The sequence below is a fragment of the Thermobia domestica genome, chromosome 6 (assembly GCF_964235325.1).
Source record: "Thermobia domestica chromosome 6, izTheDome1.hap1.1, whole genome shotgun sequence".
NCBI lineage: Eukaryota > Metazoa > Arthropoda > Insecta > Zygentoma > Lepismatidae > Thermobia > Thermobia domestica.
The window spans coordinates 38001803-38015172 of NC_137459.1; the positions used below are offsets into that span (position 1 = coordinate 38001803).

The 13370-nt window shown below is 36.9% G+C and overlaps 1 protein-coding gene across 10 annotated transcripts in view; it reads left to right on the plus strand.

Annotated features, from left to right (window-relative positions):
* The first annotated feature begins 3523 nt into the window (after positions 1–3523).
* Positions 3524–13370, plus strand: part of Magi (membrane associated guanylate kinase, WW and PDZ domain containing protein magi) — a 265392-nt gene continuing 255545 nt past the window's right edge. For 4 of the 10 annotated variants that reach the window (XR_014131817.1, XR_014131818.1, XM_081761535.1 and 1 more), the window contains exon 1: positions 9530–10266. Coding sequence is in view for 7 of the 10 variants with exons in the window: in XM_081761535.1 (XP_081617661.1) it covers positions 9912–10266 (355 nt within the window). In the remaining 3 variants the exon portion in view is untranslated. Of the gene's footprint in view, positions 3895–9529; positions 10267–13370 lie in introns of those variants that run through there. The other 6 variants (XM_081761530.1, XM_081761529.1, XM_081761536.1 and 3 more) reach the window with 5 other exon arrangements.

Genomic DNA, 13370 nt, shown 5'->3' on the forward strand with positions numbered 1-13370 from the left:
ATGTCTCATTATATCAATATGCCGACGATACAGCTTTTTTCACTACAGCCAACACTGTTCAACACATAAATCGAACACTCCAACAAGCAATTGATGCCTTCACTTCCTGGTGTGACAAGTGGCGCCTAACCATAAATCCTCTCAAAACACAGGCTATCATTTTTCTTCCACCTCGCTGCCGATCACGAATTTATCGCAATCCTGCTCTTCTACATATTCACGTCAATGGCACTTTCATACGCCCATCATCACTAGTAACATAGCTCGGAATCATCTTTGACTCAAAACTCAGCTGGAAACCTCACTTACAGAAAATCCGATCACAGGCCACAAATCGATTAAACCTTCTCCGGCGGCTAGTGGGCACCACTTGGGGCTTGCATACTGACACTGTTATTAAGACTTATAAGGTTTTCCTTCGACCTGCTCTCACACATGGCCATATATGCTGGATCTCTGCCCCTGACGCACTATATACTAGACTTGCAATATCCGAACGTCATGCTCTCCGCCTTGCATATCGCATAAGACTACCAGCACCAACTGCCGATCTCTATCGCCGTATCAACTTTCCCACCATCTTACAGCACTTGGAAACACTCCGGACAAAATACATAACAAAAGTCATTGCCTAAGGTAATCCGCTCTTCTTCGACAACTTTCACCAGGACATCATTCATGATACCCCTCCTCAACATCAAGCCACACCTCTTCAACATCTTCTTACTCTTTACCATACGACTTTAGACGATAATGACCCGCACAAGGCCGATTTTGCTATATACCATCCACCTCACCTTAGTTCATGCATTTATCCATCTCTGCACTAGTGTTTTCATCAATGTTGTTAGCAGCGGGCTTCATCTGTCATCATCAGCCCTGTGACGCCCCAGGGCAGAAGATAACCATTCATTTGTCTACACTAACCATATCCCTGCGTTTGTTGTGACGTCTATCAGCACTTCACCTCATCTCTCATTTTACAACCATAGCCCGGCCTCCTTAATACAATAGTGAATAATAAATGGATACTGATGCCTCCCTTATGCCAATGATGCCTCCAAAGCGATATTGAAGAAAGAAAAAAAATGATGACCACAAAAGAATAAAATAAATTAATGCTCCTCAAACTCTCAATGCCCAACTATGAATAAAGTAAAACCCTATACCTAGATTTCCTCTTACCGAAGAAAGGGCGTAACCCTTTGATCGGGTTAACCTTAAAAAAAATGCCTTCTACAGCCCACACTTCCCGGATGGGAATGGAATTCTTGAAAAAAAAAATGGTATTAAATCTTTGTATTTTAACCATGTATTAGTATAAAGGTTTCAGCGCTTAAATGCCAATACGTTGTTGCTAAAATTGAGAGTAGATGATTAAAAGCGGCATGAAGAGAGATTTTTGGGAGCAATCCGCCATGGTTTGCGGTAGATCCGATTACATCTTGTACATGGGGAAAATACGTGGGGGGATTTCAGTGGCTGGGTATCGGTTAAAGGCGGGGGAGCAGCGGGATTATGGCGGATACCCCGCCGGCGGGACGAAGGCGTAATTAGTGTAATCGAGCAGGTGCCCGGCGGCGGCGGCGGCCGCCGTTCGCACGTCGATGGGCCTACGGCGGCCCGCTGGCGGAATGCTTATGGGGCAGGTTACTATGAGAAAGTGCGCCTAGGCTATGAGGTACTAAATGACAAGCATGAGTTAGAATATAAATATTTATGATTATTCTGTATTATTTTGGAAATCAGGCAACTCTAGGAACGGAACAGATATTATTATTATTATTATTATTATTATTATTATTATTATTATTATTAATAATAATAATAATAATAATAATAATAATAATAATAATAATAATAATAATAATAATAATAATAGTTAAAGAGCAGTTGCAACCTTGGAATTAAAAACGTGCAGTAATGCGACATTGTGTGGAGTAATTTAAATAATGAAATCAATTAAATCTTGATATCCCTGATTCCCTGATAGTTACCTTAGAACACTAACCTATGATCAGGGTAAAAAAGTACTCATACCTGTCCTTTAAATTTTAGAGAAATAATTCAGACCAGCCATAAATCCTTAATCTTTTTTCCCTCAGTCCCAGGAAAATACAAGAATTAAAATGGTTATAATTCCAGGCTGGTATTATAACTGTATTATGCTTGCATGATGCAATTAGTGACTTCATAACAGTTACTTGTTTCATTAAATCGTTAGAAAAGTCTTCTACGTATTAGTTAAGTGTCTTAGTTGTAGAAATGTGCATTTAAACTGAATGAATGATAGGTATCTACTACTGGAGTATATGTATCCAGTAGTCGTCCGTTGAAAGTAATGGGATGCTGACCACTGGAAAATGAAGTCAAGGGCCATTTCCAGTAATCAGCCCCTAATGGCTGACTACCGAGCAACGTTGTCAAAAATGCAACCTGTAGTCAGCCCCCCTTATTTCCACGCAATATCTTGTTTCGTATCAAAAAACACGAATTTTTAACAAACTACATACATTCATGCATTGAAGAAAGCAATAACTTGTACTATTTTATAATAATATAGTTTTAACTTAACTTTGAAGTAAAGCTTGTTCCTCATTTTTTTATTAACAAAATGCGCACTTTGCTCACTTGTATCAGGAGACCTCAAATGATATTTTTTCTGCCACGAGAAGTCACACCAGGACAGAACAAATGAGGTTGACTACTAGAGCTCTGACTTAAGTTTTAGTTGACTGTTTGATAACAGGCTACTGTATGCTTATTTAATATGCTTTTTACTGAAAAATGGCTGACTACTGGAGACGGCAGACTTTAGGCGTACTGACCCTATTGAGATTGAAGCTCGATATTAAATGCTATAAAAGGGATTACCGCCTTTGCTGTGGAGGCATGTTTGCTTTATCTTTCACTAACATAATAGATTATTATCTAAAGAAAAACAGACACAACGAGATTGTATTTGTAGTGTTTAGGACTTTCTGAGTGCAAGTGCACTTTCTCTCCGCTTCGTTGTTCATGATGAGGTAACGGTTTGTTCTGGAGAAAGGGTGGGGGCTGTAAATGATACCATTACGAGGCGGCAAGTTGCCTACGGCAGGCCCTGGTCTCATGTATGAGCCTTTGGATTCAACCCCAGCAAAAGAATCCTGGTTGCGATAAAAAAAATATGTGTTGATCTCGGGAGAAAAGGTATTTTCTATTACGCATAATAGATACATAAAATAAACATAGCATAGACTAACAAACGTTGAAACTCTTTCTGAGAGGAAACAACTATCATCAAAAATATGTAAATATAGCCTACTTATGTCAGGAATCTTTCCTAGTGGATACATATTGTGTCGTAAGTAATGAATGTAAATATGTGTATCTGATAACACAAATAATCCTTGTGAGAGACACGGTTATTTTTCTAACGCTTTATTTTTTTTAAAAAAAAAAATCGTAAGGTCTTGATGAACTATGTTGTTTACGATAAAAGACTGTCATAGCCTTGATCTCTCAATCATTTACTGTAGTTTGTTTGCGATGTTGTCAACAGCTTCTGTCTGTATAGGACTTGCGTTCGAGAAGTGTCTGTTGTTCGTGTTAATAGCTAGTTAGTTCAATGAGGACTGACTTCTGTTTTGCGTAGCAAAATGCAATGCTTCGTGTTTAAAACAGAGAAAAGAAATAATAACATTAATACAAAATTCATAAGGAATTGGACATAGTGTACGGAAGTGAATAAGTGATGTAATATATTTTATATAGTACTAGGTACTGTGTACATTAATACTGGGGTATCAAGTGACTCTTCTGGAAGTTAAATGTTCCAGCAGCAGTTTATATAAGAAAATTTCCGCTCATACTCGTTTAGTGTACTATCAGGACATAGTACTATCTTTTCTGGTAAGTTGTCATAGAGTTGAATCTTTCACAGAAGTAACATGGACAGAGTAATTAGAGTTTAATGGAGGCGTTAGGACTTGGAAAACATACTAAGATCCAGAAGTACTCTACCCGTTGTAAGCAATGTTACTTTGCTGTTTTTCTTCTTTGGGTTAACTTTACAATGCCCGTTCCAGCTGATATACTCACTCACAAACGAAAAATTGCATTCTATCAAATTTACGAAAATTGATCAAAATTTCCCTAACCTTAAGGTAACCTGTTCTTACGCCTACCCTACTTACTGATGTGCAAATGGAGCGTGTATTGTAATGTTTACCCTCTTCTTTCTTAAAATATGTAAACGAACATATGTTCAGTAATAGGAGCATGATGAAACTGGTAGTGTGTGCACTTCTGATATGAAGGGTCCCTGAATCGATTTCAGCCAGGAACATTTATGACTTTTTATTTTTTATTGAAGTCTGATCGCATTTAGTATTTCTCGCAAATCCATCGACGGCTCCGGAGCTAAACTTGTCCGATTGTAAACTCACCCGTTTATGCGTATACTCACCATCACTGACGCGCTGCTCCGTACGGACGCACCCCCTCACTAACTCTCGGATTCCCCTACTGCACTCTTGCCCTGAATCGGTTAGATAGTATTTGTGCCTTTTGGCGGCCACCTAGCACAAGCTTTTTGTGTTTTATGCACTGTAGTTTTTATGAAATACGTCCACACTGAATTTATACTCATCACAATTACAAATAACAAACCGTAATCACTACTAACTGAGCCAGAGTCACTAACAAGTGATCTGGGGAAGAAACTAAGTAATACCCCAATATTCTCTCATTTCTTTCCACGCAATCATAGAATATTTATTCCATCGATTAATAAAGAACACATATTATGATTATGAATTAATATCTGGGATTCGGCATCTTGACCATGTTAGCCCGTCACATATGAGGGGTGACCTTCGGCGAGCACACTTCAGAGGAATTGGGGAGTAAAAAAGACTGCAGAAGGAAGGAAGCGCCCTAGAACCATTCTGTGAGGTACGACCCCGGCATTTGACTGATGTGAATGAGGGAAACTTCTCAGAATGGCTGGCCAAAAATAGTTTTTACACTTTTTCGTCCGAGTGACCCCACTGGGAATCGAACCTTGTAGAAAATACATATTAAAATTAATTATGAGGCATACGTTAAAGGTGCTAACTGGGCAAGAATGAAGGTCATTTCAGAAACGTTGGTTAATTTAGTGCTGGGATGCAAATAACCACTCGCTTAGGGCGAGTGGTTCATCGGTGCGGGCGAGTATTTAATATCATACCGAAGGGAAGTAAATGATTTTTATTGTGAGATGGTAGCTTTTTTCTTGGGCTAGTAAAATATTGTTGCTTATTTGCATCCCTGATTTAGTGAATAGTACATTGCACTTTCTAGAAAATTAAACAAGTTAAGATTTTCGTGAGTAATTTCCTTTAATTTCTACAAATTGTATATATAAAAAATGTAAGACAAAATCTCCTTTTAAATATTTTTTTTTAAAAATAAATATTCGGTGGCATTGAAATTAAACGAAGATTTTTTTTTTTTTACTGATTACCTACTAAAATGAAATATTTCGTTTGTTGTACTTATACGGCCGTCGGTCAAAGAAGACGTAAAAATACAAGCAGAGTTCGAAGTGAGACGGTATGCAGTGGTATGCCATACCGCCTCTGCTTTTTCAGTGATGAAGGCATATCGTCTCTGTTTTTTCAATGATTAAAGCATACCGTCACTGGAAAGTAGATGCTAAATACCTTTTTAAAAAATCCATTTTTATACACAGTAATTGACGAATAGTTTTGCATGTAAAAGGTTTTATTTCTTATGTAGAAATAATCGAATTAATTTCTAAGTTGACAACACCGTCGTTTCTCTTACCTTTTTCCGTTTTTTATGAGGTGTCTGCAAAGACGTTCAACTAGTTTATATTTACATGTGCCATATTGATTGTTTCTTTTTTATGTATGTATGTGTGTGTGTGTCTTCTTGCCTTAATGCATATAAATACTGTGTTGTGAGCATGGGCGGGTTTAGGAGTTGTCTGCTATGGGAGCTGATCTTCCGGGTGTTTGGAATACCCCACAGTCGAGTTGGAGACCGGGAGTTTTCCCACAGGAAATTATTGATATCTTCGTTCGGTTTTTGAGCATTTTCGTGTATAATCTTATATATAAAAGAGAACGTACAAAATCCTTTGTTCCCTCATCACGCTAATACGGCTGAACCAATTTCTTTTATTTTTGGGGGGTTATTAGGATTTGGACCCTAGATGGTTTTTATCATATCACTTTAATTTTTAATTACCAGTGTCTTGAGATAATTGACCATTCAAGTGTCCATAACGTACAAATCCTTTGTTAGTTATTCATCATAGGTAAAAATAAACGTATTTATATGCAACCCGCATGACCATGTAACTCGGCGGGTTAACATAAATGACAGGCGATATAATGTTAACATTTACTGCAATCTACTATGGTTTTTATCATATCACTTGAAAGCGAAAACTTCCGGGGTGACCGCAGCGAAGCGGGGCGGGTTAACATAAATGACAGGCGATATAATGTTAACATTTACTGCAATCTTCTATGGTTTTTATCATATCACTTGAAAGCGAAAAAGTAAAAATTATCTAAGTAACAAAGTTTATTGCGTTCCGGGGTGACCGCAGCGAAGCGGGGTGAACGCTGCTAGTTCTCTATAATACAAGATAAGGGGATTTTTTTTTCAGAAAGCTGGAGGGGATCAAAGTCCCTCCATGCCTCCATCCGTTCGCGTTACTACAGAGAAGCTCTCCAATGGTTTTCAGTCATTGTGTGAATAGAAATGCAATCTTTTAGGAAACATACCCTCACTGCATTTCAATATTTAGATAGCCAGTATGTCAAGTCGAACTCGTAATAAAACATACCGCCTCTGTTTTCTTTTTTCACTTCGAACACTGAATACAAGGGAATGATTTACACTATATACAAAGTGAGATCTGAACTCCGAGAAAGCCAACGGGCACTATGTTGCACACAAGGAACTCAATAGGCCTGCAATCGAACGAAAAATCCCTCACACCATATCAGGTCCAGTATTTGAATATGAGATTCAAGTTTCAGATAATCTTGACTCTGGGAAATTATTATTATTATTATTATTATTATTATTATTATTATTATTATTATTATTATTATTATTATATTTATTATTATTATTAGCGAAAGTTATGTGCTTCTGGAATGTTGAATGGATATCCTGACAACTTGTAACCTTGAATTCGACAGTTACATCTGAGTCCTCTTTTCCGGCTGATGGCTAAGGGGCGAGCTTTCTGTGCGCGTGGTGCTGTGTCCAATTCCCGGAACGGGTACTCACCTCAGATACAAACCCGACTAATAACTACGGATTTTCACTAGATTCTCCAGTTTCCTTCCACATTCTGATTTCACCATTCGTTTCTCCTTTGGTTTAACCGGGATATCTGTGGGACGTGAAACTAAATAATTTCATTTTCATAAACCCGGGTAGTGGTTCAGAGCTCACTTTAAACATTATATCCTATCTCACGTAGCCTAGATGTTGAATTTTTATTGGATTAGAGTTTAGTGTCCAATTCAGCACTGAGACTATGTGAGACGTTGACTTAGAGGTGAACGTGGGATCCAAACCACATGAGCTCCGCCGGGAATGGAACGCGGGTCTCTCACGCCAAAGACACCTACACTATCTAAATAGCCGCGAGGGTGCTGGCTTAGATGCAGAAAAGGAACATTAAGTTGCACTTAACCAACAAGGCTAAGAACGATGTATTTGATGTTCACAAGAAACGTAAGAACATTCCACTTAAGCAGTGTTCTCCATTAGGCGAGAAAATTTACAAATTTGAGACTAGGCGAGGCGAGAAACATCACCATTCTCGTCTCGTTTTTGAGACGAGACGAGAAATTTCTCGACTTGCGTGGGCAACACTAGTTCATACAAGTCTTACAGTGTACATTCGCGAAGTGCCCCCTCAGATTCATGTAAAATTGAGGGGGTGCGGTGGCTCAGTGGTAGAGCGTTCACCTCCGGTGCTTGGGGTCCCTGGTTCGATCCCACCTCGCGCCGTGTGGACTTTGTGGTGGACAAACACTGTACTCGTGGGTTTTCTCGGGGTTCTCCCGTTTCCTCCCACTTTCTTCATTCCACCATTTTAACTCATCTCTCATCATCACCGTCTCCTTTAGCCTAACCGGCACGTAAAACTTAAAGATTTCATTTCATTTTTTTTTTCGTGTAAAATTGATTCAAATGCAAAGTTCTCTAAGGCCAAATGTGTATTATACTAATTTTAACCGGAGGGGGGATTTCATAACTCCTGGAGGGAATCTTTCTAGGCCACCATCTGAAATCATCGCTGCTAGTAGCGATAAAATTCAAAATTTTACCGATAAAACTTCCCTCAATATCCGCCACTGTAATGTCTTTTTTTTTTTTCCCTCGTCAATATATGTCTGGATTTGTATCATGAGGATTTTAGGAATCCGTGCAAAGCTATTTCGGCTAGGCATCTTTATTTATTTTTCTAATTTAGTATTATAGAGAGACGACGTAGAAGGTTAGTGCATAAACAAAAGTTTATGCTCTGTCATTCGATTCTTATTTAGTTTCTTACAATCAATGATGAATAATTAAACACTATCAGATTAAAGCTTGAAAAGGAGTATAATACAAAACTCTTCCTACTAGTGCAGTGCTCATTGTTGCGAAAACAATTGTCATGATTCATCATAGAAACTCTGCCACATTTAAAAATAAAATGAAACTCGACATTTGTTCTTGTCTTGACTAAAATCTTCAATTATTGCAACAATTTTGAAGTCAATTCAAGTGTGCGTGAAGACCTCCTAAAATTTATTTTCCGTAATTTGTTAATGTTGCATTGAAATTTTCGAATTTGAAAAGGGGAGGGGGAGAGAGAGAGAAAGAAAGAAAGAGAGAGAGAGAGAGAGAGAGAGAGAGAGAATATCTTTAATCAACAGGAAAACCTGTAATGATTTAACTACGTAGAAAAATGCTTTTTTCTTCTGCAGCAAAGGTTTTATTACTCTATGTATAGTAGTAATATTAAAATGAATTTGGTACCGCAGTTGCTTAAGCGAAAACAAGGAGTACTCATAACAGATTCTCAAGTTATAAAGAGAAAATGTACATTATCACATGTGCCTTGTTTACATCTATGATCTTTGCTTCATATGTATGAACTTAATTAGTGAATGACTGCAATTTCCAGAAGTGTCTCTCATTATCTCGTTAGTTAACGTAACGCATGGATACGATTTAGCTAAATACAGCATTATATGAATGTTGCACTACTACTGTGTAATATTACTAAATATTCTAAATATATTTACTACTTGAGAAAATATACTTCAGTATTGCCTTAGAAACTTTTGAATAATTTTTGAACTTTAATTTTTACGAGAATATCATTTCTATCTCATTAGCATGTAGTTTACATCCTGTTCATCTCCCACCCTGCTGTACTGATAGCTTGAGAAACAGATCTGCCGCGGAATACAGAGAGGGTGTCGACCTTATCCTTCCTGGTTTTCTAACATGCGCATGCGCGTGGAACAGTGTAACTAGGCCGCATTTCAAAAGGAAGTGTGTTTGACAGGTGTTTAACGTGGAATTTGAAAAAATGATGATGTGTAGTGACATGGATGGAGTGTAAAAATGCGAAATTTCACTTTTATAAGATTTTTTTAGTGATGCTCAAAGCGTCACGCTCAGCCCAGGATGGAGAAGAGGAATCGAAAAATGGAAGCTACCTGACACCTGGTCAGAGTCTACGATAACGGACATAAAACAAATCAACATGGCTTCTAGGTGATGACACTAAAGAGTACTGGATTATAAATGTTGACGAAATGTAGTGTGTGTGTTTGTTTCGTGTTCTGCTTTGTTTGCAAAAAGAACAAATTTGCTTGGAAGATTATGTCATAATGCTGAAACCTGGCCAAAAGAGGCCTAGTACTCCAAGCAAATCGAGAGCAGATAGTTCCCCAGACGCTGAGTCCCACTGGCGACAGGGTGTCCGTGAAACCGTACTAACCACAAGTTCAGACGGTACTTTGAACTTCACAATTCGGGGTGGTTCGGACAACGGAGAATTTGCATACGTTTGCGATATATCGCAAAATGAAATAAATTATGTGAGTGGTAAACTAGAAGAAGAGGACGTTATTTTAGAAATTCAGGGTCAAAAAGTTGCTGGTTATACACAACGAGACGTTGTAGCTTGGTTAAATCATTGTTGTAGAAATGGGAATCCTGTAGTACTCAAGACTGTTGCAGCAGGTAGGTCATTAATGAAATGTTTTTGGCTAGGTCATAGTGGTAATTGTATTCGAATTGCATGTTTTACTGGGTCTAAACAGTTGGCCGAAAACTATTTTACTCTGGCGCTAGAATGCAGGATACAATCCCGCCAGGACATTTAAATGACCACTGTATTAAAGAGAGATTTATGTAGGTTTTTAATCTACCGAGAAATGAAATGCTCCAATTAGTGCAAGGCATATTTTTCGTTTCTTTCTTCAGTACAACAGAGCAGTGTTTTGCGTTTGTGAGGCCATCTTTTAACTTTTAAACTGTACAGGTTTAAATACTTACAAATTTAAATTATGAAATTACGAAAGTATAATTAGTGATACGTGCAATGAGTCGAAATTAATCCTCATGTAGAACCTTAACATGAGTGCATTCATAAATAAATACGATTCTCAATATGCAGCTAAGTCAAGATTAATAAAAACAAACGAAGCCAATATTTTCACCTGGCTAATTACCAGAGAAAACTTACGGCATATTTTTGGATTTGAGAATCCAGAATTTTTTAATTTTTTAGGCTAAGTTGTATTGGTAATTTTGTATTGGCCCGCCCAGTTCCAAAACTGTCCCAAGACTTCCTAGATTTGTAAGTTAGTCACATGCTAATTTTGTGAAGAAGAAAAACTATGCTCAATTTTGATAAGCAATTACTGGCAACAAATTCCATTTTTGGGATGCTGCCTTTGTATTGAAACTGTACAATGCTGATGACAAGAGAACAAATCCGTGTTTTCTACTACATCTGTAAGCCTATCCGTAGTTTGTTTATCTTTTTGTAGTGTGATAAACGTAAGTGTAACTAAAATAAATGTCAATTGACAGGTTTTTAAAAGAGTGGCCAAATAACTTGCTTACTGTGCGTCACAAATATTGAAACGATATGTAAACACTTGTCGGAAGTTAATGTAACACTGTGTGTGTGGTGCGTGTGAGAACTCATTTGAAATAGTTTTGCCTACCAAGTTAAAAAAAAAAAAAACAATAAAACTATAGAGATATATTTAAATAATAACAAAAGAAAAAAATAACAACCTGCACTTTGCGTACGAAAATACGATTGCTGGAAAAATACCGTTCATTAGGTTGCCAGTGGTATCCCTTTTCTGTATTCTTTCAGGGAGTACTTTTGATTTGTTTCCCTCTATGAAAACATTAATTTGGTGAACAAAACAGTACCCTTATATGTTTGCATAAATGTGAATATGCACTCGTGACATGATTTATTTTATATGCAAGAATAAATTGAGCGTAGACACATATAACTTGTACCAGATGGCGCGCGTTGTTTACCACGGTCTAAAGTGGGACAATATATAACTAAATCCATTAGGATTACGAAGCACCGACTTTAGTATGAAGAATAAAATACTTTTTCACATCTTGTGTATGTATTGAAACCGAAGTTGCTCTGTATTTTGGACATTTTTCCTTCCTTTTCGTAAAACAGGTGATTTCAAAATGTTTTCATTTTGCTTTAGATGTTTGCTTTCGAATAGAGAGAGTTCTCTTCGCTCATTCTGCATAGAATTACGTTCAGATCAAAATACTCAAGAATTCAAATATTTGCCTTTAAGGCGTAATAAACTCCGAATTAGTATATGTCAGTTTACGTTGGTTGTAGTGTAGCGATCCTATACAGCACCAGCGCTATATGAGACGTGGAATTACAGTAGTTGGAACCCGAACCACCGTAATGCTTTAGATTTCAAGGCTCTTCCGTCAGTAATTGAACCCAGGACCCTATGGGGTACCTGGCTACTGAGCAATGTATAATTGAAAAAAAAAAGACCGTAAATTCCTTGATTAAAAGTGATCGTTCGTACCTATATATTACTTTAAAGAAAAAAAAAGACGGGTTTTCAGCTTATTTATAGGAAACAATACTTCAAGAAGGTGAATTTTTAGTGAAACATGCATTATTATTTTTTCTTAAGTAGTGCATATTTCCCAAAGTTGAAAATATTGTATAAAAGCAAAAATGTGAAGCATCATGGATTATCATCTAAGTATTAAATGCTTGGGCCTGTTTAGGCGATTCCCTGATTCAATGTCGTATTATCCTTCCAAATTTGGAACATTTAATTTCTTATTATTCAAGTAATCACTGGTTTTGACTTTGGTTTCAAATTAATTGCATATTGAGAAAATTTTTGTTCAGTGAAAATGCTTCGTCCTTACGTTCACCTTTTAAACACACGATTTTTTTTAATGTGTTTTAATTGGTAAAATTAAAATTGATATATGAGACGGTTGTAATTGCAAGCACTTGAATAAGTAGGCTTCATATCATCATAATGACCACTGTTAGCCATCTTTGCAACCAAAATATGACTGTTTTCGTTGTTATTTAAAATCCAAATCGACCCGAAATATTAATCGAATAAAATATGGTACTTTGTAGACACTTCATGAAATTCTCTTCACAATCATTTTTCTTTTCGTTAGTTTTCAATCGCCAAAGTATACAAGTGTAGAATATACATTAAAAATAAATAAATAATTGTAATACTACGGTCAAGTGTACTACGACACATTGGATGTGAGGTCTTTCGATTAAACTGACCTTGTATCTTATGTATTGTAATTAACGCCAGAGTTAAAATAGTTTTGCTTTGTGAAGTTGGAGTTACGATTAATTTTTTTTAAAAATAGTAATTTTTGTTTTTTTTAATTATATTTTTATTACGTTATTAGAGTACCATATTGATGGGAATGTAGAGCTGTAATGTAGTAAAATATGCTTCATTTTTCTTGATATTTCATACAGGTAGTAGGTTAAATTGAAACGCGATAAAGGTATTTAAAAAAAAAAAGTTTATAAATTTATTGTTATGAAAAAAAGGTAAGTTAAAGTTACAGATATTGTCTTCGCTTTGTTGTTGCTTTACATGTAACGATGTTGTCTCGGGCGCCACTAAAGGAATGAACTTTCCGGTAGAAAAAGCTCAGTCTGCTGAGTGCAAGGGTACTTGGAAAGTTCTGATTCAAGCAAGGAGTAACATGTGATTGGTCCTTGTGTGATTTTTTTTTTTTTTTCGTTATGTGGCGAAATGCATGTTGCATGAGTAGAG